The following is a 24934-nucleotide window of genomic DNA, read 5'->3' on the forward strand; positions in this document are numbered from 1 at the left end:
TTTCCCTGATGAACATGTAATGTCCTGCATTGTTTTTAATTAATTTATACTCGATGTCTATTATTCTAGATAGGAAAATAGCCATATCAACTTGCTTATTAAGGTTCACTTCAATGGAATATTGTTTTGCATTTCATCACCTTGATGTTTAACCCTTAGATGCTACAAGGCTGACCTTGCTATTCTCTGGGAATTTGTTGGTGTCACAGATATTTGCCTTTCTGTCCAGTATGAGTTAGGCCAGCCTGAACACCTTCTCCAAAGAATTTATTCCCATGCCTAGCTGTGTCCAGTCTGGGAATCTGGCTTGTGTTGAAGGGCCACTTTTTGATGCAGCAGAGATTTCTTAAAAGAACTGACCCTGCATTTCCTATCTTTTTCTTTTCTCTTCTCTTCTCTTCTCTTCTCTTCTCTTCTCTTCTCTTCTCTTCTCTTCTCTTCTCTTCTCTTCTCTTCTCTTCTCTTCTCTTCTCTTCTCTTCCTTCCTTCCTTCCTTTCCTTTCCTTTCCTTTCCTTTCCTTCCTTCCTTCCTTCCTTCCTTCCTTCCTTCCTTCCTTCCTTCCTTCCTTCCTTCCTTCAGCTGGTTTTGGATTAGGTGAACCTCTGAAGGTCTATTTAAGGAGCCAGGAGCTCCTGCCTGAGAAACTTACTCATTAAGTGCTTGTTTCTAAGTTGGTATTCAAAGGAGGTTCTTGCCACTGATTGGTATGCCAAATGTTATTGACTTTTTAGTAATGCTGTATTTTTCCTCAATATAGCTATTTCCTAAATAAATGAAACTGGATTTTGTTTTTGTTGTTTTTTGGATTTGGTTTTTTCCGAGACTATAACCCTGGCTGTCCTGGAACTCGCTCTGAAGACCAGGGTGGCCTTGAACTCAGAAAACCGCCTGCCTCTGCCTCCCAGAGTGCTGGTATGCAATATTATTTTTATTTATCAAGGAATAAGTCCACAATAACTGAGCAGTCATCCTTTATTTTCATCCTCTATTAATCTGTAGTAGCTAAGTCTGTAGGCTAGACCTGTTTTCTAGGCCTCATGAACTCTCTTTATACTGAATCCCCACTCTAATTATCTTTCCCCATCCTTATTCTGGTAGGGAGTTCTGCCTTAATCTCTCACCTACTCAGTCAGTGGCGTATTAGCTTTAATTGACAAATTAGAGAAAAAATGGGGAGCAATGCTTATGAAACATTGAGGCAGGAGATACTTAATGATTACAACCTGAAATGGAAGTACAGAAGTCAGTGTTTGAATAACACAATGACAACCTTAGCACAGAGTACAATAAAATTATGGCTAAAATTTTGCTAGTTAATTTTATTTTCTGTTTTTAGTTTTTGCCTTTTTGTGTTTGCTTTAAAAGTGGTTTCGACTGTCCTACAAATAGGGTGGATACCAACAAGCCTCCAAATTAGAGATCCATCCGAGTCTGGCTCCAAAGATGTAATATTACGTGTAAACTAATTTCCCTGACTTTTTACTTTTTGGTTGTTGTTGCTGCTGTTGTTTTTATAGTATTTACTGGTAGCCTATAAGTTTTTGTATATGTCAAGCATATGCTGTTATGCCAAGATTCACCCATATCTTCAAATTTTAAATTTATCAGAGAGTGTCATGTATTGATGGCATTGATATTGCCAAAGCCTTCTGAGTCATTAGATTATAGGTGCATGGCATTCTTCCTGTCTGCTGTGTTAGTTTAGAATTCATGTTGGAATAAATGTGAGTAATTTGCCTGTATGCATGACTATGAATCTCATGTGTGCCTGGTCCTCCCAGAAGTGAGAAAATGGCCTTTGAACTTTTGAACTTAGAGTAATGGACATTTATGAGCCAACATGTATGTACTGGCATTTCGGGACACTTATTGGCCAGAACATAAAGTGTTCTACTGTGCTGTGCCAGCTCTTCAGCCTATGTCATTTATTTATGATCAACATTCCCATTACTAATATTTTTAATTCTGTAAACATGAATTCACTTTTAGTTAAATATCAATGTTATAACTAAAACTGTGTCATCTCAGGTTTTCTGAGGTTGAATATAGAAAACCGGGTGAATGTGTAATTCTTTTAGAGTACTACAATTAAAACTGGACAGCTTTAGGTTTCTGGTTTATGAATATAGATTTCCCGACCTGCAGGACAGACAACAGGGTGCCCGGAACACCTAGGAAAAGGGGAGAGAGAAGAGACGCGAGAGATGAACAGCAAGACAGTGCTCTGATCAAGCTGTCAAATTTTATTTTTCATACAAGGCAATATAAAGGGAAGCAAGCTGTAGGGAGGGGTGAAGGGGAAGAATTACAGGGGCTAGTATCACTTCTTAGAAACAGTTTATCAGTTTCTGGGGAAAACTAGTTATTGCTGCTGGAATTTTGGCATAGTAAAAGGGGGTCATGAGGAGGTAAAGTGGAAGGGAGTTGCTATAGTAACCTATCCACAGGTGAGCTTCGATAGGAGGGGGTTTTGAGATTGAAGTATAAATGGCTCCTAGTATCAAGAGCTCTTGGCATGGAGATATAGGTGAGGATGTCTCCTGGTATCGAGAGCTCTTGGAATTGAGATCAAAGTGAGGATGTCTTCTGGTACTGACATCTCTTGGCATCGAGATCTAAGTGAGAATGGCTCCAGGCAATAGAAATGGGGTGAATGGAAGGCGGGGCAGCGGCAGCAGCAGCAGCAGCGGCTGGTCCAGAGGAAGGGCCATCAGCAGTAGAACCAAGCGGACAGGGTCCAGGCAGACCCTGCGCCCACGACCACTGGCCATCGCTGGCCAGCCAGGCTGCAAGCAGGGGCGGATTTACGGTGCCTTTCACCACAAGGAAGCCACATCAGAACGCTGCCTCCCGCCAGTCAGTTACGAGGCCTCCATATTGGTTCTCGGTCACTAGAGAAATCAGACTGAGGTACGCAAATATAACCCGAGACCAACATCGCGGGGGGGTCTAAGCCCGACAGGCGTTGGCCTGCACCCAGGCCCTGGGCTGATCGGGGGGCCACCGGGGTGCAAACCCGGCCAAGAGGTTTTTTTCCCCCTGGGCCGGCGTGCGCACCACCGCCATTTTGCCTACGGGAAGCCAGAGAGACTAGCAGACAAAACCAAACCAGCTAACAGGCATAGCCCAAGGCGGACATAGCACGGGTCTCAGACGGTCAGGCCCTGGACTGCCCCCAGGCCCTGGGCTACTCGGTGGGCCATCTGTGTGCCGACCCGGCCAGGAGGTTGTTTATCCAGGCCGGTTTGCGCACCACCGCCATTTTGCCTACGGGAAGTCAGAGAGACCTAGCAGGCAAAACCAAGCCAGCTAACAGGCATAGCCCAAGGCGGACATAGCAGGGGTCTCAGACGGTCAGGCCCTGGACTGCCTCCAGGCCCTGGGCTGCTCGGTGGGCCATCTGTGTGCTGACCCGGCCAGGAGGTTGTTAGCCCAGCAAACTCTCCCAGCACTCTCAGGGAGCGCGCGCACGCCACCATCCTAGCCACCTGACAGACCCAATTAACACTCACAGCTGAGGGGAACTTTGCTCCTACATTGGCCTTCCAGGCTTTTGCCTAGACTCAGGGCCTGAGCAGCTAGGCTAGCCTTGTGTGCACCAACCCAGTTGGGAGTTCTGCTGCCCAGCAGAGAGATCAGCATGCAGAAAAGGTCCTGCAGCATACAGCCTCAGCACTCCCTGAAGGAGCAAACGGGCACCTTCTGGCTCACAGACACAATCTGGGGCAAAGAACACTAGGGCTGCAAGGGCACCCAAGAGGAGGAAAGCACATCAGCAATCTGCAACAGGGGAAACCCTGCCCTCCAGTGTTGCAGAAATAGCCCTAGAGCCTCTCAGGAGGCTGAAACACCAGCCGGAGACAAGACCAATTAGCTCCAGAGAACAAGATGGCAAAGGGCAAACGCAGGAACGCTACTAACAGAAATCTAGGCAATATGGCAGCATCTGAACCAAACTCTCCAACATCAGCAAGTCCTGGTTATGCCAACACACCAGAGAAACAAGATTTGGATTTAAAATCACTGTTTATGATGCTGCTAGAAGAACACAAAAAGGACATGAGTGAATCTCTTAAAGAAATACAGGGGAACATGAATAAGCTAGAAACCCGTATAATGGAAACACAAAAAACACTTAAAGAAATGCAGGAGAATAAGGCCCAAGAGATAGAAGCCAATAAAGAAGAAAGGCAAAAAAAACTTAAAGAAATGCAGGAGAACTTGAGTCAACAGGTAGAAGTCATGAAAGAGGAAACACAAAAATCTCTTAAAGAATTACAGGACAACACAGACAAACAAATGATGGAACTGAGCAAAACCATCCTGGACCTAAAAACAGAAGTAGAAACAACTAAGAAATCACAAAGGGAGACAACTTTGGAGATAGAAAACCTTGAGAAGAAATCAGGGGCCATAGATGCAAATATAAACAACAGAATACAAGAGATGGAAGAAAGAATCTCAGATGCCGAAGATACCATAGAAACCATTGACTCAACTGTCAAAGAAAATGCAAAATGCAAAAAGCTTGTATCCCAGAACATCCAGGAAATCCAGGATACAATGAGAAGACCAAACCTAAGGATTATAGGTATAGATGAGAGTGAAGATTTACAACAGAAAGGGCCAGCAAATATCTTCAACAAAATTATGGAAGAAAACTTTCCTAACTTAAAGAGAGAGATGCCTCTGAATATACAAGAAGCCTACAGAACTCCAAACAGACTGGACATGAGCAGAAATACCTCTCGTCACATAATAATCAAAACCCCAAATGTACTAAACAAAGAAAGAATATTAAAGGCAGCAAGAGAGAAAGGCCAAGTAACATATAAAGGAAAGCCTATCAGAATCACATCAAACTTCTCACCAGAGACCATGAAAGCGAGAAGATCCTGGGCAGATCTCATGCAGACTCTAAGAGAACACAAATGTCAGCCAAGACTACTATACCCAGCAAAACTCTCATTCACCATAGATGGAGAAACCAAGATATTCCATGACAAAACCAAATTTACACAATATCTTTCCACAAACCCAGCTCTGCAAAGAATAATAGGAGGAAAACTCCAATACAAGGAGGGAAACTACACCCTGGAAAAAGCAAGATAGTTACCTTCCTTCATCAAACCCAAAAGAAGATAACCACTCAAATATAAAAAGAACATCAAAAATGACAGGAAGTAATAATCACTATTCCCTAATATCTCTTAACATCAATGGTCTCAATTCCCCAATAAAAAGTCATAGACTAACAGACTGGATAAGGAAACAGGACCCTACAATTTGCTGTATACAGGAGACACACCTCAGTGTCAAAGATAAAAACTACCTTAGAGTAAAAGGCTGGAAGACAATCTTACAAGCCAGTGGTCACAGGAAACGAGCAGGAGTAGCCATTCTAATATCAGATAAAATTGACTTTCAACCTAAAGTCATCAAAAGAGACACAGAAGGACATTTCTTGCTGGTCAAAGGAAAAATCCACCAAGAAGAACTTTCAATTCTGAACATCTATGCGCCAAATGCAAGGGCACCCTCATTCGTAAAAGAAACTTTACTAAAGCTCAAAGCACACATTGCACCTAACACAATAATTGTGGGGGACTTCAACACTCCACTTTCCTCAATGGGCCGATCGGGAAAACAGAAACTAAACAGGGACACAGTAAAACTAATTGAAGCTTTGGACCAATTGGATTTGACTGATATTTATAGAACATTTCACCCTAAAGCAAAAGAATATACCTTTTTCTCAGCACCTCATGGTACCTTCTCCAAAATCGACCATATAATTGGACACAAGGCAGACCTCAACAAATATAAGAAGATCGAACTAATCCCATTCCTCCTATCAGATCACTATGGAGTAAAAGTGATCTTCAATAGCGACAAAAACAACAGAAAACCCACATACACGTGGAAACTGAACAATATTCTACTCAATGATACCTTGGTCAAGGAAGAAATAAAGAAAGAAATTAAAGACTTTTTAGAACACAATGAAAATGAAAACACAACATACCCAAATCTATGGGACACAATGAAAGCAGTGCTAAGAGGAAAACTCATAGCCCTGAGTGCCTCCAAAAAGAAAATGGAGAGAGCATACATTACCAGCTTAATGACACACCTGAAAGCCCTGGAACAAAAAGAAGCTATTTCACCCAGGAGGAGTAGAAGGCAGGATATCATCAAACTCAGGGCCGAAATCAATCAAGTAGAAACAAAGAGAACCAAACAAAAAATCAACAAAACCAGGAGCTGGTTCTTTGAGAAAATCAACAAGATAGATAAACCCTTAGCCAGACTGACCAAAGGGCACAGAGAAAGTATCCAAATTAACAAAATTAGAAATGAAAAGGGAGATATAACAACGGAAACTGAGGAAATCCAAAAAATCATCAGATCCTACTACAAGAGCCTGTACTCAACACAACTGGAGAATCTGGAGGAAATGGACAATTTCCTTGACAGATACCAAATACCAAAATTAAATCAGGACCAACTAGACCATTTAAACAGTCCCATAATGCCTAAAGAAATAGAAGGAGTCATAGAAAGTCTTCCAACCAAAAAGAGCACAGGACCAGATGGTTTCAGTGCAGAATTCTATCAGACCTTCAAAGAAGACTTAACACCAATACTCTTCAAACTATTCCACAAAATAGAAACAGAAGGAATACTACCCAATTCCTTCTACGAAGCCACAATTAGGCTGATACCAAAGCCACACAAAGATCCAACAAAGAAAGAGAACTTCAGACCAATTTCCCTTATGAACATCGATGCAAAAATACTCAATAAAATTCTTGCCAACCGAATCCAAGAACACATCAAAACGATCATCCACCATGATCAAGTAGGCTTTATCCCTGGAATGCAGGGTTGGTTCAATATACGGAAATCCATCAGTGCAATCCACTACATAAACAAACTCAAAGAACAAAACCACATGGTCATTTCATTGGATGCTAAAAAAGCATTAGACAAATTTCAGCATCCTTTCATGCTTAAAGTCTTGGAGAGAACAGGAATTCAAGACCCATACCTAAACATAGTAAAAGCAATATACAGCAAACCGGTAGCCAGCATCAAACTAAATGGAGAGAAACTTGAAGCAATCCCACTGAAATCAGGGACCAGACAAGGCTGCCCCCTTTCTCCTTATCTTTTCAATATTGTACTTGAGGTACTAGCTCGGGCAATTCAACAACATAAGGAGGTCAAAGGGATACAAATTGGAAAGGAAGAAATCAAACTATCATTATTTGCAGACGACATGATAGTCTACCTAAGTGACCCAAAAAACTCCACTAGAGAGCTCCTACAGCTGATAAACAACTTCAGCAAAGTGGCAGGTTATAAAATCAACACAAGCAAATCAGTGGCCTTCCTATACTCAAAGGATAAGCAGGCTGAGAAAGAAATTAGGGAAATGACCCCCTTCACAATAGCCACAAACAGTATAAAGTATCTTGGGGTGACTCTTACCAAACATGTGAAAGATCTATATGACAAGAACTTTAAGACTCTGAAGAAGGAAATGGAAGAAGACCTCAAAAAATGGGAAAACCTTCCATGCTCATGGATAGATAGAATCAATATAGTTAAAATGGCCATTTTGCCAAAAGCAATATACAGATTCAATGCAATACCCATCAAAATCCCAACTCAATTCTTCACAGAGTTAGAAAGAGCAATTATCAAATTCATCTGGAACAACAAAAAACCCAGGATAGCTAAAACTATTCTCAACAACAAAAGAAAATCTGGGGCAATCAGTATCCCAGACCTCAAGCAATACTACAGAGCAACAGTGTTAAAAACTGCATGGTATTGGTACAGTGACAGGCAGGAGGATCAATGGAACAGGATTGAAGATCCAGAAATGAACCCACACACCTATGGCCACTTGATCCTCGACAAAGAGGCTGAAAACATCCAATGGAAAAAAGATAGCCTTTTCAACAAATGGTGCTGGTTCAACTGGAGGGCAGCATGCAGAAGAATGCAAATTGATCCATTCTTGTCTCCTTGTACTAAGCTCAAATCCAAATGGATCAAGGACCTCCACATAAAGCCAGACACTCTGAAGCTAATAGAAAAGAAACTGGGGAAGACCCTTGAGGACATCGGTACAGGGAGAAAGTTTCTGAACAGAGCACCAATAGCGTATGCTCTAAGAGCAAGAATTGACAAATGGGACCTCATAAAATTACAAAGTTTCTGTAAGGCAAAGGACACCATCAAGAGGACAAATCGGCAACCAACAAATTGGGAAAAGATCTTCACCAATCCTATATCAGATAGAGGGCTAATATCCAATATATATAAAGAACTCAAGAAGTTAGACTCCAGAAAACCAAACAACCCTATTAAAAAATGGGGTACAGAGTTAAACAAAGAATTCTCACCTGAAGAACTTCGGATGGCGGAGAAGCATCTTAAAAAATGCTCAACTTCATTAGTCATTAGGGAAATGCAAATCAAAACAACCCTGAGATTTCACCTTACACCAGTCAGAATGGCTAAGATTAAAAATTCAGGAGAAAGCAGGTGTTGGAGAGGGTGTGGAGAAAGAGGAACACTCCTCCACTGCTGGTGGGGTTGCAAATTGGTACAACCACTCTGGAAATCAGTCTGGCGGTTCCTCCGAAAACTGGGCACCTCACTTCCAGAAGATCCTGCTATACCACTCCTGGGCATATACCCAGAGGATTCCCCACCATGTAATAAGGATACATGTTCTACTATGTTCATAGCAGCCCTATTTATAATTGCCAGATGCTGGAAAGAACCCAGGTATCCCTCAACAGAAGAGTGGATGCAAAAAATGTGGTATATCTACACAATGGAGTACTATTCAGCCATTAGAAACAATGAATTCATGAAATTCTTAGGCAAATGGATGGAGCTAGAGAACATCATACTAAGTGAGGTAACCCAGTCTCAAAAGATCAATCATGGTATGCACTCACTAATAAGTGGTTATTAACCTAGAAAACTGGAATACCCAAAACATAATCCACACATCAAATGAGGTACAAGAAGAAAGGAGGAGTGGCCCCTGGTTCTGGAAAGACTGAGTGAAGCAGTATTCGACAAAACCAGAATGGGGAAGTGGGAAGGGGTGGGTGGGAGGACAGGGGAAGATAAGGGTGCTTAGGGGACTTTCGGGGAGTGGGGGGGAGGCTAGAAAAGGGGAAATCATTTGAAATGTAAATAAATTATATATAATAAAAAATTAAAAAAAAAAAGAAATGGGATGAATGTACAATTCTTTTTGAGCATTTAATAATAATCTCTTGAGTTTTCTCCTTCTTTGTGGTTTGTTTGTTTGACTTTGCATGGGATAAAGTTCCTAATATGTATCTCTGGCTGCCCTAGAAGTGATGGGAAAGACCAGGCTAACATCCAACTCACTGAGATATGTTGCTTCTGTCTGTTCAGTGCTGGGATTAAATGCCTGATTCAATCTTACCAGCTTGCTCATTGTGGTATTTTTTTTTTACTTCAATTTTATCTTTTTTATCATATTCACTTTACATCCTGCTTACTGCCCACTCCTGTCACCTTCTACTACTGTCATTCCCCTATGCATGTCCTCATCCAGTTCTCTTCTGAAGTGGTCGAGGCCCTTCTGGGTATGCCTCAGTTCTGTCACCTAATGCTGCTGCTAGGATTTGCACTTTCTCTTGCTCTGAAGCCAGATAATGCAGTACAGCTAGAAAAACCAATCCTATGTATAGGCAACATGTTTTTGGGTATCCTCTTTTCCAGTTGTTCAGGACCCTCATGATGTCCATGCTGCTCAGCTCCTACATATGAGCAGGAAACCCTAGGTCCAGCCCATGTATGTTTTTTAGTTGGGGGATCAGACCCTTAGAAATGTGAGAGTCCAAGTTAGTTGCTTCTCTTGGTCTTCCCGTAGAGTTTCTATCCCCTGGTAGGACCACAATACTGGCTCCTATTCTTTCAACAGTATCCCCAAATTCCATCCACTGTTTGGTTGTGGGTATCTGTATGAGTCAACCCTGAGTGGAGCCTCTCGGAGGACAGCATGCTTCTGTACGTATGCATAACAGAGCACTATTAACAGTGTTAGGAACTGGTGGTTGGCCATGGGGTGGGTTTCAATTTCGGCCAGTAATTGTTAAGCTATTCCCTCAGGCTCTCCTCTATTCCTCCTCATACATTTGTTGTAGAGAAGGTAAATTTTTGGGTTGAAATTTTTGTGGGTTGGTTGGTATCTCTACTGCTCCACTGGGATTCCTGCCTGGCAGCAGCAGGTGTCCTCTGAGTATCAGTATCCCCATTGTAGTAAGTCACAGCTAAGGTCATCCCCATTGAATCTTGAGAGCTTTTCTAACACCCCGTTTTTTTCTCTTCCTGGAAATAACCACCCCCAACTTCCTCAGCCCTATCAGTTACAGATTTCCGTTCATAGTCATGGCCATCTGGCCATTCTCTGCTGTCCTTCCCCAAACCTGATCCTGTACAGACAGTTCCCTTTTCATCCTCTGTCTATCCAATGTCCTTCCCTCCATCTGACTGTTATGACTACTATATTCCCCCTTCTAAGTGAGATTCAAACATCCTCACTTGGGTGTTCTTTCTGGTTATAAACGTTTTGGATCTGTGGAGTATATGGTAACTGTTTTAGGCTAATATTTACTTATAAATGTGTATGTACCATGCATGGCAATTTGAGACTGGGTTATCTCCCTAAGGATGATATTCTCAAGTTCCATCCATTTGCTGCAAAACTCATGATATCTTTGTTTTCCATAGCTAAATAGTATTCCATTTTGTAGCTGTACCCCATTTCCTTTATTCATTATTCACTCAAGGAACATATGGGTTGTTTCCAGTTCCTAGCTTTTACGGTTAAAGTTGCTAGGTTAAAGTTGCTAAGAGCATAGTTCTCCAAGGATCTTAGTGGGATGTTGGAGCATCTTTTGCATATATACCAAAGAGTGCTATTGCTGGGTCTTGAGGTAGTATTCTTCTAGGTTTTCTATGAAGGTAACAAATTGACTTTCACAGTGGTTTTCTAAATTTGCTTTCCAACTAACAATGAAGAGTTGTGTACATAGCCTTATTGGGGTGTCATGCCACATGGTAGGAACTTCACACTGGCCAAGGACAAGGGGCTTTGGGCAGGAATCTGAAATTAGGGCATAATAGGGAAGTAGGTTACAGCAGGAATTTTTATACTAGGGTGGAGTGCTCAGAGTGTACTTGACATTGGTCAATGTGGATTTCTCCCAGCCTTTGTTGAGCAGGGATTTCCCTGGTAGTCAGGATCCTGCTCCACCTAGGGTGGAGTGCTCAGAGTGAAGGTGAAGTTCATTGTTCCTCCAGGCCTAGGAATTCCTGATTTAAGCAGGTGACCCACCCAACTGCCTGAACGTTGAAGCCAAGGACTCCTGAGCACTTCCCTGGAACTCAGCCTGGAGTCTGAGGGAGGGGCTTTCCCAAACTGTTAATTGGTCTACTGCCATTAAAGTTTCAGCCTTGATCAGTAAACTATCATCCTGGCCTCCTTCATTTTGCCCCTTCCCCATCCATCCCTCAGCTACTCTTCCAGGAACCCAGTTCGCAGGAGCTGCAGGCAGCTACAGAATACAACAGAGTTGGTCCAGTTTTTCCACTTTTTTGCCAGCATGTGCTATTTCTTTAGCTTATGAACTTACCCATTCTGGCTGTTATAAAATGGAATCTCAGAATTGTTTTGTTTATCGTATTAAATATTGTAAAAACATTTGATATAATCCAACATGCCTTCATGTTAAAGGTATTAGAGAAATCAGAGATAAATGGCAAAAACCTAAACAAAATCAGTGCAATATAAAGCAAGACAATATTCCTCATCAAGCTAAATGAACCTTAAAGCAATTCTCCTAAAATCAGGAACAAGAGAATGCTTCCCACCTCTCCCTGTGTATTCAATATAGACATTTAAATTCTAGTCAGAGTAATGAAACAACTAACGGAGATGAAGAGGATACAAATTTGAAAGGAGGATGTCAAAGTATCACTATTTTTGATGATAAGAGACTGTAAATAAGTGACTCCAAATTTCTACCAGATTATATCAATCCTGTAATTGATATAAACCTTCAGACAAGTGGCTGAATAAAAAAATGACTCAAAGAAGTCAGTAGTCCTCCTTCATACAAATGATAATTGGGCTGAGAATGTAATAAGGGAAACCACACCTTTTTAATAGCCACACTATATAATATATCTTGGTATGACTAACCAAGCAAGTTTGGGATTTGTATGAAAAGAACTTCAAATCCTGAAGAAAATAATTGAAGATTTAAAAAAATGCTCATGTCTAGATAGGATTCCCATAGCAAAAATGGCTATCTTACCATTTGTTCATTGCTTTTTGTAGTTAGTAATTATTCATACTATATCTACAATTTGTGCTTTGTCTTGTTAATCTCTTTGCTAGTCTCTTTTATATTTTTCTTTTGTATTAATTAATTTTTCCACTCCATATTTTATCCCCACCTGCACCCTCCTACTGTTCCACATCCCATACTCCTCCTCACTCCCCAGACTCCTCATGGATGTCCCCACCCCCACCCCCCACTCAACCTGACCTCTAATCTCTCTGGGATTTCCAGTCTCTTGAGGGTTAAGTGCATCATCACTGAATGAACAATGAACACAGACCAGGTGGTCTTCTATGTGTGTTGGCTGCCTCAAATCAGCTGGTATATGCTGCCTGTTTGCTGTTCCTGTGTTTTAGAGATCTTGGGGTTCCCTATTAATTGAGACTCTTGGTCCTCCTACAAGATTGCTCTTCTCCTCAGCTTCTTTCATCCTTCCTTAATTCAACAACAGGGCTCAGCTGCTCCTGTCCATTGATGAGGTGCAAATATCTGCATCTGACTCTTTCAGCTGCTTGTTGGGTCTTCCAGAGTGTGGTCATGCTTGGTCCCTTTCTGTGAGCTCTCCATAACCTCAATTATCATGTCTGGCCTTGGGACCTCCCATTGAGCTGGATCCCACTTTGGGTGTCACTGAACCTTCTTTGCCCTGCTTCCTCTCCATTTCCCTTCCTGTAATTCTTTCAGACAGGAAAAATTATGGGTCAGAGTTCTGACTGTGGAACGGCCCCCCTCCCTCGTTTATGCCCTGTCTTCCTGTTGGAGGTGGTCTCTATAATTATCCTCTCCCCCTCTCCCTCGTTTATGCCCTGTCTTCCTGTTGGGGGTGGTCTCTATAACTATCCTCTCCCTACTGTTACGTATTTCATCTAAGGTCCCTCCCTTTGAGTCCTGAGAGTCTCTCATGTCCCAGGTCTTTGGGTTAGGGTTAGGTTTAGGTTTAGGGTCCTAACCTGGAGGCATTCTGGAGGTTCCCCCCAACCTCCTATCTCCCGAGGTTGCCTCTTTACATTCTTGCATCTGGCCATCAGTGCTTCTGTCCTCATCACTCACTCAACACCAGATCAGGTTTCCCTCTCCCCCTCACACTCCCTTCCCATTTCTTTCCCCATCCACTTTCTTTCTCAGCAACCTCTCTATCTCCCTTCTTGTGCCTGTTTTGTTCTCCCTCCAGAGTGAGACTGAGGTGTGCTCACTTGGGCACTTGAACTTGTTTACGTTTTTGAATTCTATGGACTGTATCCTTTTTTTTTTTCTTTTTGGTCAGCATCTACTTATTAGTTAATACATACCTTGAATGTCTTTTTTTCTTCTTATTTACCTCACTTAGAATAGTTTCTAGTTCCATCCATTTGTTTGCAAAACTCAAGATGTCCTCATTCTTAATAATCTAGTAGTATTCCATTGTGTAAATTAACCACATTTGCTGTATCCATTCTTCTGTCATGGGACATCTTGGTTGTTTCCAGCTTCTGGCTATCACAAATAAGGCCACTGTGAACATAGTGGAACACATGCTCCTGTGCCATGGTGGGGCATCTTTTGGGTATATTCACAAGAGTGGTATAGGAAGATGTTCAGGTACATCTATTTCCAATTTTCTGAGGATCCTCTAGATTGTTTTCCAGAGTGGTTCTATGAGTTTGCAATCTCCCCAGCAATGAAGGAGTGTTCCTCTTTCTCCACATCCTCTCCAACATGTGTTGTCACCTGAGGATTTGATTTTAGCCATTCTAATTGGAGTAAGGTAGAATCTCAGGGTCGTTTTGGTTTGCAGTTCTCTGATCACTAAGGACTTTGACCGTTGCTTTAGATGCTTCTCAGCCATTCGAGAGTCCTCAGTTGTGAAATCTTAGTTTAGTTTTGTGCCCCATTTTTTAGTTGGGTTTTTTGATTTTTTGATGATTAGTTTCTTGATTTCTTTATATATTTTGGATAGTAGCCCTCTGTTGGATGTGGGGAGGAAAAGGGGGGATACACTGTCAATGAAATATATATTCAATATGTGATCACCGTGCTTTCTTTTACACACATATACGGGATGTTTTAGAATGCAGTGACCTATGAGGATGTGCGTGTAAACTTTTCTCAGGAAGAATGGGCTTTGCTGGATCCCTCCCAGAAGAGTCTCTATGAAGATGTGATGCAGGAGACCTATAGCAACCTCACTGCTATAGGTAAGACTCCTAATATTGTTTTCCTTTTTAAGATAAGAGGGTAACTAATTTTTTTGATTTGTATGTTTGTTTGCTTGTCTTTTTGTTTGCTTCTTTTTTGTTGTTGATGCTTTTCTATAATTTCTATTGAAAAAGAAGAATGAGGTAAATGCATCAGAATGAGGTAAAAAGAAGAAGAATGAGGTAAATGCTAAACTCCAATGATATATCATACATTTTCTGGTACTGTGTTTTAGGCTATTATTGGGAAGACCACAATAATGAAGAATGTTCTCAAAATTCTCGAAGACAAGGAAGGTAATTTTTATTTACATGCTGATCCAGATATTCTTCTGATGAAATCTTCATGTGTCCTTGAAGATTTGGTTAAAAGCAACTGTGTAATTAAGTAGAACTTTAAGGATATTGAGTATTAAATTCTCACCCATGCCTACACCACTGTTTCAGATACTCTATTTCTGTTTTCAGGGCATTCTTTAATAAAGAATACATAGAAACAATTCCATAACTAGTAGTACTGTTTCAAGCACAGGCCTATTGGCACTAAAATTCAGATCTGCCACTACATCTTATACCTCTGAGTTATTACAAAAGTATACACTTTCAACATATAATACGTATGCATCCAAAACCTACTAATAGGCAAATAGTTCACAACAAATCAGATGTTACTTGTGTACTTATAGTAAGGTGGTTAAGTTTAGTCATAGTGGATGTTCATAATGTTTGAGAAACTTGAATCGAAACTTTTTGAAACTATCACACATGTATCTGGAAAACAAAAACTCAAACTGTGTGAATACAATTTGGATACATTTTCTTTGTTATTTTAACTTTCATAGTTATACAGCACAGGCATGTTTTTATATTTAGCTCTCTATCTACCTATCCATCTATTGATCTATATTTATATATATATATATTTATATCTCTCTCTATCTATATCCTATATAGTGGCTTTAGGCAGCAATTACAAAAGATACAGAATCATTGTACTTCACACTCTCCCAGGAAATTTACAAGATATGTTGTTATATTATCCCCACTTTGTTTTGTTGAACTTGATATGATTTTACAGTTAATTCACTTTCCAACTTCGTTGGAAATAAATCAACCTACTCACACTGCGTAAAGTTCTTGTTAATATAAGTAATGTCAAAATTTCTCTTTGTTTTTGTTCAGTTTGCAAATGCTATATGACTTACTATATTGGAGTCATTGTCGAAAAACTCTGAATTCTTTCAAGATTTGTTAAATAAGTGAAAAGAAACCCATATATGAAAAGAGTATGATTAGTGTGTCCCATGAAATATATCCTTTTACAACTGCAGGTATCTGTAAAAATGTAATTGAGCCACTAATGAAGGAGAATACCATGGATATAAACAAAGTGATGAAACCTTAATATATCTGATTTCTCGTTACATTTATAAAACAGTGCAAATGTAGTAATTCTAGCACATATAAAGAGTCATTAGTATAATGCATGGGTTAAACTATTCGAAAGTGCAAATTGCATCCACAGGCATGAAAGAATTTATACAGTAGAAAAAATATCTTTATATATACAAAATAATAAAGATTTTTGTATGTTACAGGCATCTTTTTTTATTCGATATTTTTATTTACATTTCAAATGATTTCCCCTTTTCTGGCCCCCCACTCCCTGAAAGTCCCATAAGCCCCCTCCCTCCCCCTGTTCTCCCACACACCCCTTCCCATTTCCCTGTTCTGGTTTTGCCCTATACCAATACGCTGAGTGTTTCCAGAACAAGGGGCCACTCCTCTGTTCTTCTTGTATATAATTTGATGTGTGGATTATGTTTTGGGTATTCCAGTTTTCTAGGTTAATATCCACTTATTAGTGAGTGCATACCATGATTGATCTTTTGCGACTGGGTTACCTCACTTAGTATGATGTTCTCCAGCTCCATCCATTTGCCTAAGAATTTCATGAATTGATTGTTTCTAATGGCTGAATAGTACTCCATTGTGTATATATACCACATTTTTTGCATCCATTCTTCTGTTGAGGGATACCTGGGTTCTTTCCAGCTTCTGGCTATTATAAATAGGACTGCTCTGTACATAGTGGAGCACATATCCTTATTACCTGCTGGGGAATCCTCTGGGTATATGCCCAGGAGTGGTATAGCCGGATCTTCCAGAAGTGATGTGCCCACTTTTCTGAGGAACCTTCAGACTGATTTCCAGAGTGGTTGTACCAATTTGCAACTCCACCAGCAGTGGAGGAGTGTTCTTCTTTCTCCACATCCTTGCCAGCACCTGCAGTCTCCTGAGATTTTAATCTTAGCCATCCTCACTAGTGAAAGGTGAAATCTCAGGGTTGTTTTGATTTGCATTTCCGTAATGACTAATGAAGTTGAGCATTTTTTAAGTTGCTTCTCTGCCATCCGAAGTTCTTCAGGTGAAATTTCTTTGTTTAACTCTGTACCCCATTTTTAAATAGAGTTATTTGGTTCCCTGGAGTCTAAACTTAATATATCTGGTTTCTTGATACATTTATAAAACAGTGTAAAAGTAGTAATTCAAGCACATATAAAGACTCATTTGTATAATGCAGGGGTTAAACCGTTCAAAAATGCAATTTGCATCCACAGGCATGAAATAATTTGTATGGTAGAGAAAATATCTTAATATACACAAAATAATAAAGATTTTTGTATGTCTCAGGCATCTTCAATGGGAAGAAATCATTTACACTGGAGAGAAAAACCATGAATTAGTGCAACATAATGAAGTGTTTTCAAGTCACAATCATTCTCAGATACATAAAAGAATTCTTACTGGAGCCTTTGTATATTGGAGCCATAAAAGAACACATCCTGTAGAGAAGTCCTGTGAATATGATCACTGTGGTAACGCCTTTGCCCATAACACCCGTCTTCAAAGACATAAAAAAACATATACTGGAGAGAAACCCTATGAATGTAACCAATGTGATAAAGCCTTTGCATGTCACCGCTATCTTAAAAACCATAAAAGGACACATACTGGAAAGAAACCCTATGAATGTAACCAATGTGGCAAAGCCTTTGTATATAACAGCTATCTTCAAAGACATAAATCGACACATACTGGAGAGAAACCCTATGTATGTAACCAATGTGATAAAGCCTTTGCTCTTCTCGGTCATCTTCAAAGCCATAAATGGACACATACTGAAGAAAAACCTTATGAGTGTAACCAATGTGGTAAAGGCTTTGTACAGAACAGCTATCTTCAAAAGCATAAATGGACACATACTGGAGAAAAACCCTATGTATGTAACCAATGTGGTAAAGGCTTTGTGCAGAATAGCAATCTTCAAAAGCATAGAAAGACACATACTGGAGAGAAACCCTATGAATGTAACCAATGTGGTAAAGGCTTTGCAAGTCACAACGATCTTCAAAACCATAAATGGACACATAGTGGGAAGAAACCCTATGAATGTAACCACTGTGGTAAAGCTTTTGCATGTCACAGTAAACTTCATAGACATAAAAGGACACATACTGGAGAGAAACCCTATGAATGTAACCAATGTGGTAAGAGCTTTGTACAGAACAGCAATCTTCAAAACCATAAAAGGACACATACTGGAGAGAAACCCTATGAATGTAATCAATGTGGTAAAGGCTTTGTAAGGAACAGCAATCTTCAAAACCATAAAACAATACATACTGGAGAAAAACCATATGAATGTAACCAATGTGGTAACGGCTTTGCTCGCCACAGCTATCTTCAAAAGCATAAAAGGACACACAGTGGAAAGAAACCCTATGAATGTAACCAATGTGGTAAAGCCTTTGCATGTCACAGCTATCTTTATAGACATAAAAGAACACATACTGGTGAGAAACCCTATGAATGTAACCAATGTGGTAAAGGCTTTGTACAGAACAGCCATCTTCAAAACCATAAAAAAACACATACTGGAGAGAGACCCTATGAATGTAACCAATGTGGTAAAGGCTTTGCAAGTCACAGCAATCTTCAAAACCATGAAAGAACACATACTAGAGAGAGACCCTATGAATGTAACTAGTGTGGTAAAGCCTTTTCAAGTCACAGCAATCTTAACAACCGTAAAGGACACATACTGGAGAGAAACCCTATGAATGTAACCAATGTGATAAAGGCTTTGCAAGTCACAGCAATCTTCAAAACCATAAAAGGGCAGATACTGGGGAGAAACCTTAGGCACGTAACCACTGTGATAAAGTCTTTGCACAGAATGGTACATTTCAGAGACATGATTGAACACATACAGGAGGGAATCCCAGTACAGTAATACATTTACACATATTAATAATCTTAAGTGGTATAAAAGAACACATACTGGAGAGAAACCTTTAGCAATATCACCAATGCTGGGAAGACTTTGCATACTACTGTCATCTTCAAAGGCATAACAATCACATACTGGGGAAAACACTGAATGTACCTAATATGGTAAATCCTTTAGATGTAGAGTGGTATCAATTTGAGTGAACTGCTATGAATGTAGTCAACTTGATTAAACCTTTGCATATTAGAGGCACCTTCTAATGCATGAGAGGAATCAATCTGGAGGATATGGTGTATGTGTATGTCAGTGTGTTTGTGTGTGTTTGTGTGTGCACATGTATGTCTTTCTTTTGGCTAATCTTGCCATGCTTTTCCTCCTACTAAATTACCTTGCCTAGGTTTGATATGAGGATTTGTTCCCGTTTTTATTGTCACATTATGCCTTGTTCAGTTGATATCCAAAAGAGGCCTGCTATTTTTTGAAGGTGATAGGAAAGGACTGGATCTTGGAGCCATGGTAGCTTTGGAAAGTCATGGAGAAGTGTAGGGAAGGGAAAACAACCCAGGAATAAAACCTTCAGGCTATAATGTTTTCTGCTTGCAAGATGTGCTTGGTCAATGCTACCAATATTGTGGTGGTAGCCAAATATTGACTGGTTTAATTTCAGGAACATAAAAGAAGGTGCTTGTAACTGACACTGACTGGATGACCAGAAAATAGAAGCAAGATAACCCAGCATCATACCTTAGAACCAAATATAACCACCCCCTTTCACAACAACAACAAAAACCATAATGATGTTCTGTTCATAGTTTGGTGACTATTCCAACTGTCATTAAAGTCTAAAGACTACTTCAGCAGGGCATGGAGTAGTATGAATGACCCACACCTAAACACAAGGTATAGAGAAGCCAGGTTTCCAGTCTCTATTTTTTCTTAACTATGAGCTTAGCGAACCCCAGAGAAGAGAGACAGAAAGAATTCTGGAAACCATAGGTGTAAAAGACATAAGGAGACCACAGGCAGCATAATTATCTGAGCTGGATTCCTGGATTTTCCCAGATGTTGCAGTACACTCTTGGAGCCTGTATAGTCCTACACTAGGTAAACTGCAAATATACTATGGTTCCTGGCTGGTGGATTATTGTGTGGTGTGTGGAATACTGAGAGTTGGTGTGAAGGACTGATGCCCTCCTATTGGTTGACTTCTCTAAGTCTTGAAACAAGGGTTTTTGCCTCTTCTAGTTTTATGTAACCTTGTGTTTCATTAAGGTGTCTGGTAGGCCTACTTTTTCTTGGGTAGACATAAGACAGTTATGCTTGGGAAGAGGTGAGTTGGGGGAAGAATTGGAAGTGGTAGAATGAGTGATAGCTCCAGTTGGAATCGAATGTAGTAGATAAGAATAAATAATAATAAAAAATGGAAATATGCAAAACCTTAGAGATGAAAGGCTTTAAAATTTGCAGTGGATAAAATTTACATATAAGATATTTGAGCATCATTTGTTTGTTAAGTTACAGGATTAGCTTCAGTATGAGATAATTTGAAAATCTAGAGTGTGTGTCTTTATCCTTTAATTGATCTGTGAGTCGGCCAAGTGATTTGTAGGAAGAAAGTGAGGTTTTAGGATCTTCTGAACCCAATGAGGATGAGATAGTCATACCAAGTCCACAAGGGAATGAAGGAAGAGACAAAAATACACCAGAGAGATGTTCATGAGGTAAGGGTAAAAGTAAAAGTTGAGGATGATATAAGGAATCTCTGAGTCTTGTGAATGGATCTTAGAATGAACAGAGTGGAAAAAAAGACCTCCCATGCAGTCATAATTCCCTTATCCTAGAAGCATCTCTTATAGCTAGAGATGAGGAGCACAAGGCTAAAATACTTAGGCCCAGGTGCTAATGAAGATAGATCAGGTAGCTCTGAGAATTATGCAAGGGAATGTACACTTTTCCAAGGGGGCAGAAGAAAGAGCTAGACCTGTAGCACCTAAAAATAAGCAACCCAAATGCCCATGAATTATCTGAGAGAAAGATTTCAGAAATATGAGTGCCATGATGTCTAGAATCTATATTTAGGGCAGCTCCCCAGAATAATAAGAGATTTATATGAGAGAAGCGTCACAGGTCACAGAGGATAATCATCTGTATTCATGTTAAATGGGAAGGACTATAAGGGGTCCTGGTACACATGTGTTGCTTTTGTTATAGTAGTTAGGAAAATAGGAAGTTCTGATTTAACACTTAACACTGGAGGAGGAGACACTAACAGTCAGAACTAGTAGAGGAGAACTCTATTAAAATGATGGACTAGAAGAAGCTTTTGTGAAAGAAGAGGTTTCCAACACAGGGAGACAAGTTAACTGTCTCAGTTGTCCCTTTGTTTCTGCCTGTATAGAGTGTACCAAGAGCCAGAAGCCAGAGTCTCGCTGCCAAAAAAACATTTAGGGAAGTGGTGAGCATGACAAGTGCTGAGAAGAGTCAGGAATTTATTATAGGTATTAGCAGCCAGCTCCTGCCTTTTATATGTTAAATAACTTAGGCATCTGTCCTTACTTTTTTTGACACTTCACAACATACAAATAAATGAGTGTCTGAGTATTAGTTCGTTATGTTTGTTAACCAGCCCTATGCTTGTTTTCTCTGTAATTGCTTCAATGATTTTTCTGCTTTTTTTTTTTTTTTTTTTTTGTGGCTTGTTTGTGAAATCATCAGAGCCCTTGAGTATATAGTATGAACCTAACTAATCAATGATATTACCTACTTATACACTACTCTCAATTCTTTCGTCTTAAATCATTCATTTATATGTATTTTGTATCTATGGGAATTTTGCTTACTTGTAGATCTGTGAACACAGGAGGTTGCAGATCAACTTGAACTAGTGTTGCAGAATGACATGAGCCACCCTATGAGCCTTGAGTAAGTACTGCAACTGAGCCAGTGTTCTCTGGAGAAGCAGTAATTGCTGTTAATCTGTGTACCACAACTCCAGAAAAATAGAAAATGCATTGGATCAAAGACGAATTCCCTTAAAATGATGTAGAATATTGAGATTTGTGGACACATGGCCCAACATTGACTACATTCACATTGTGCTCTGGGCCCTCCAGAGTTGTTTATTTTGTGATAAAGACTAGGTAAATGAGTACTTTTAAATTTTTGCAGACTTAAAAGTCTTACTAGGTTTGTTTTTATAATTTAGTTGGAAAAATTATATGTCATTCATAAATGAGGAAACTGTTTATCTCTTGTACTTCAGGAAACTGTGCTTGAATATACTGTTACTAATATGCCTTTGGTATCAAGTTTGGCATAAGTCATTTGCACGTAGATTTCTTGCAGTACTTTCATTATGTTAATAATATCAATTTCTCTCAATATTGTTTTGTCAAAAGATGTCTTATTGTTTTTGCTGGTGAACCTCATTAGCTGGTTTTCAAATTATTTTTATTAGGTTCAGCTTTCCCATTGGAAGTATTACTTTTTTTCCTGTTAAATTAGTATCTCCACATATCTTCATGAAAATAAAATAATCTCTTTTACAATTGTAGTACAATTTGCCATTCATTGAAAATTAAAACAGCCCGTTTATCAAATTCCTTTACCATTGAAATACATGTTTTATATTTTGCAAATTAACTCTTCTATTGATTCTCCCAATTATACTGGAACATAATTAAATCACTATTTGAATGAAGGTAGACAGTACCCATGAGAAGTATTTTTTGGCGTGTGTGTATGTGTGTGTGTGTGTGTGTTTGTGTGTGTGTGTAAAATGTCCTATCAGGATATATGCCCTTCCAGGAAAGAAACACATATTCCATCATGTTTAATAAATCTCTCTTTAGTCTAATGCTTTTTTAATTAAAACACAATTTTTAATAAAATTAATGTGTGTTGATTTAATCTTACAATAACTTCACTTTATACTACTGTTTTCATTGTTATGATTTTGACGTATATCTTAGAAGAAAATATGCTGATATGTTAAATATTTTATGGATATTCAGAAAAATATAAATGATTAATAATAATAATGTAAGTTTTTATTTTGAATTGCTGCTAAGAAAACATGCATGGAGAGAGAGTACTTCTCTCTCTTGGTGTGACATACCCTCTTAGACGACTTCCTTACCAGTTTCTGGTCAGGAGGACATGGATGGTAAAGGGAAAGCAGAGGAGGCCATCCACAGACTTCCTCACAGATTGTCCTGTCAAGAACAAGAAATCTGCTCTTTCAATGGATTTAACTACTGTAAAATCTGCTGGGCAGTGGTGGTGCACGCCTGTAATCCCAACACTCTGGGAGGCAAAGGCAGGCAGATTTCTGTGTTCAAGGCCAGCCTGGTCTACCGAGTGAGTTCCAGGACAGCCAGGGCTAAAAACCAAATCCAAAAACCTAAACAAACAAACAAATAAATAAAAGAACTGCAAAATCTTAAGAGATACAAAGGAATGGAGAGTCACAGGGATGAAGAGACAAGGGCAGCAATTAATTATAGCTCAGGCAGAATTCTAGCAGCAGCTCCTATCTTAGCATGTGTCAAGTCCAGTGCTACCACAGGCTCAGTGTGTCACCAGTGTTGCTGGGGATGTCCTGTAGCTAAGCCACTGTGGCTATCTCTTCAGTCTTAGTACAGGATAAAGACAGAAATTCACTGACTCCTTCCTGAAACTCTTTTTTTGTTTTTTGTTTTTTGTTTTTCTTGATTTTTGGTTTTTTCAAGACAAGGTTTCTCTGTATAGCCCTGGCTGTCCTGAAACTCACTCTGTAGACCAGGCTGTCCTTGGACTCAGAAATCCGCCTGCCTCTGCGTTCCAGAGTGCTGGGATTACAGGCGTATGCCACCACTGCCCGGCTTCCTGAAACTCTTGATCTCCTCTGGTCCCAGGTCTAGAATTCCATGTTTCTTCTGTTCTTGTGCATCACTTGTCTCATTTTGCATCAGCAAACGCTGTCAAAAATAAAATTTTAATGATGTGTTGAAATTATGAGTTTTAAATGGAAAGAAACAGTACATAAACAAAAAGAGTTTGGCATAAGCTTTGTGTCCATTGAAATAGTGATGTACTGTTATTTTTCTTTAATTATTGTTCTCGAGTTATTTATCTTATGTATAAATACACTGTAGTTGTTTTCAGACACCCCAAAAGAGGCCATCGGTACCATTACAGTTAGTTGTGAGCCTCTATGTGGTTGCGGGGATTTTAACTCATGACCTTTAGAAGAGTAGTCAGTGCTCTTAACTGCTGAGCCATCTCTCCAGCCCTGGTCAAAAATTCTTGACCTTCCAGGTCATAGGACTCTCATTGTGAGGCTTCTGGGAGAGTCACCTTTCTTTAGCTTGTATAAGGATTATCCTCTTAATGGTTATGTATGTGCAGTTATTATATCCTAAGATATAAGAGGTTCTTATTTCCTGGGGAGGAATTTTTGAAAGTTGTTTAAAAAGATGTGATTCTAAACTATCCTCTCAATGTTTGTAATTATTGTCATGAACAAATTCTGCAGCCAGCCAGCATTAGCCAGAGAGGTTCCCTATGCTTTGGAAGGCCATGAATACAGAGACTCAGGTATGCTTACAGTATAAGACTAAGGAACACCTGCGTTCTTAATTCCAAACAGGAAACTTATAGAACCCCCATACATCCCCGAACTTTGTGGAATATGGGGAGAAATAGTGCAAGACACATCAGCTGAGAAGAAATGCAATATTGTACTCATGCACAGCCAAGGCCATCATGGTCTGTCTCCCAACTCTACAGCTACAGCACAAGAGTGGACTCCTCATCAGCTCAGGAAGGAACAGAGGGGAACTCAGTGAGCTCATCCCCCATTCTATTGAACTTTTGGCTACTAGCAGAGCACGGAAGAGAGGCCAGCGTTGATTTTGCTCCAGTGGAAAGCTTGAAACCCAGGATCCCACAGACAGCCTTGCTTAACTACTCTGGGTCACAAGATAAGCCCCAAAAATGTGAATGTGAGAACCAGACTTTTAAAAAAGTATTTGTAGAGATTGTAAGGGAGATGAGGCATAGGATGGAGAGGGAA

The 24934-nt window shown here is 39.8% G+C and overlaps 2 protein-coding genes across 3 annotated transcripts in view; both read left to right on the plus strand.

Moving 5' to 3' along the window:
* LOC127696630 (guanylate-binding protein 6-like) overlaps positions 1-24934 on the plus strand; it is a 208950-nt gene that overhangs the window by 143170 nt on the left and 40846 nt on the right. The window lies entirely within an intron of this gene.
* The window catches only part of LOC127696628 (zinc finger protein 431-like), a 229751-nt gene that overhangs the window by 20186 nt on the left and 184631 nt on the right, over positions 1-24934 (plus strand). Inside the window, exons 2-4 of one of the 2 annotated variants that reach the window (XR_007980284.1) lie at positions 14459-14585; positions 14822-14882; positions 17280-21377. Coding sequence is in view for 1 of the 2 variants with exons in the window: in XM_052199480.1 (XP_052055440.1) it covers positions 14459-14585; positions 14822-14882; positions 17280-18636 (1545 nt within the window). In the remaining variant the exon portion in view is untranslated. Of the gene's footprint in view, positions 1-14458; positions 14586-14821; positions 14883-17279; positions 22770-24934 lie in introns of those variants that run through there. The other variant, XM_052199480.1, reaches the window with a different exon arrangement.

The sequence above is a fragment of the Apodemus sylvaticus genome, chromosome 11 (genome assembly GCF_947179515.1).
Source record: "Apodemus sylvaticus chromosome 11, mApoSyl1.1, whole genome shotgun sequence".
NCBI lineage: Eukaryota > Metazoa > Chordata > Mammalia > Rodentia > Muridae > Apodemus > Apodemus sylvaticus.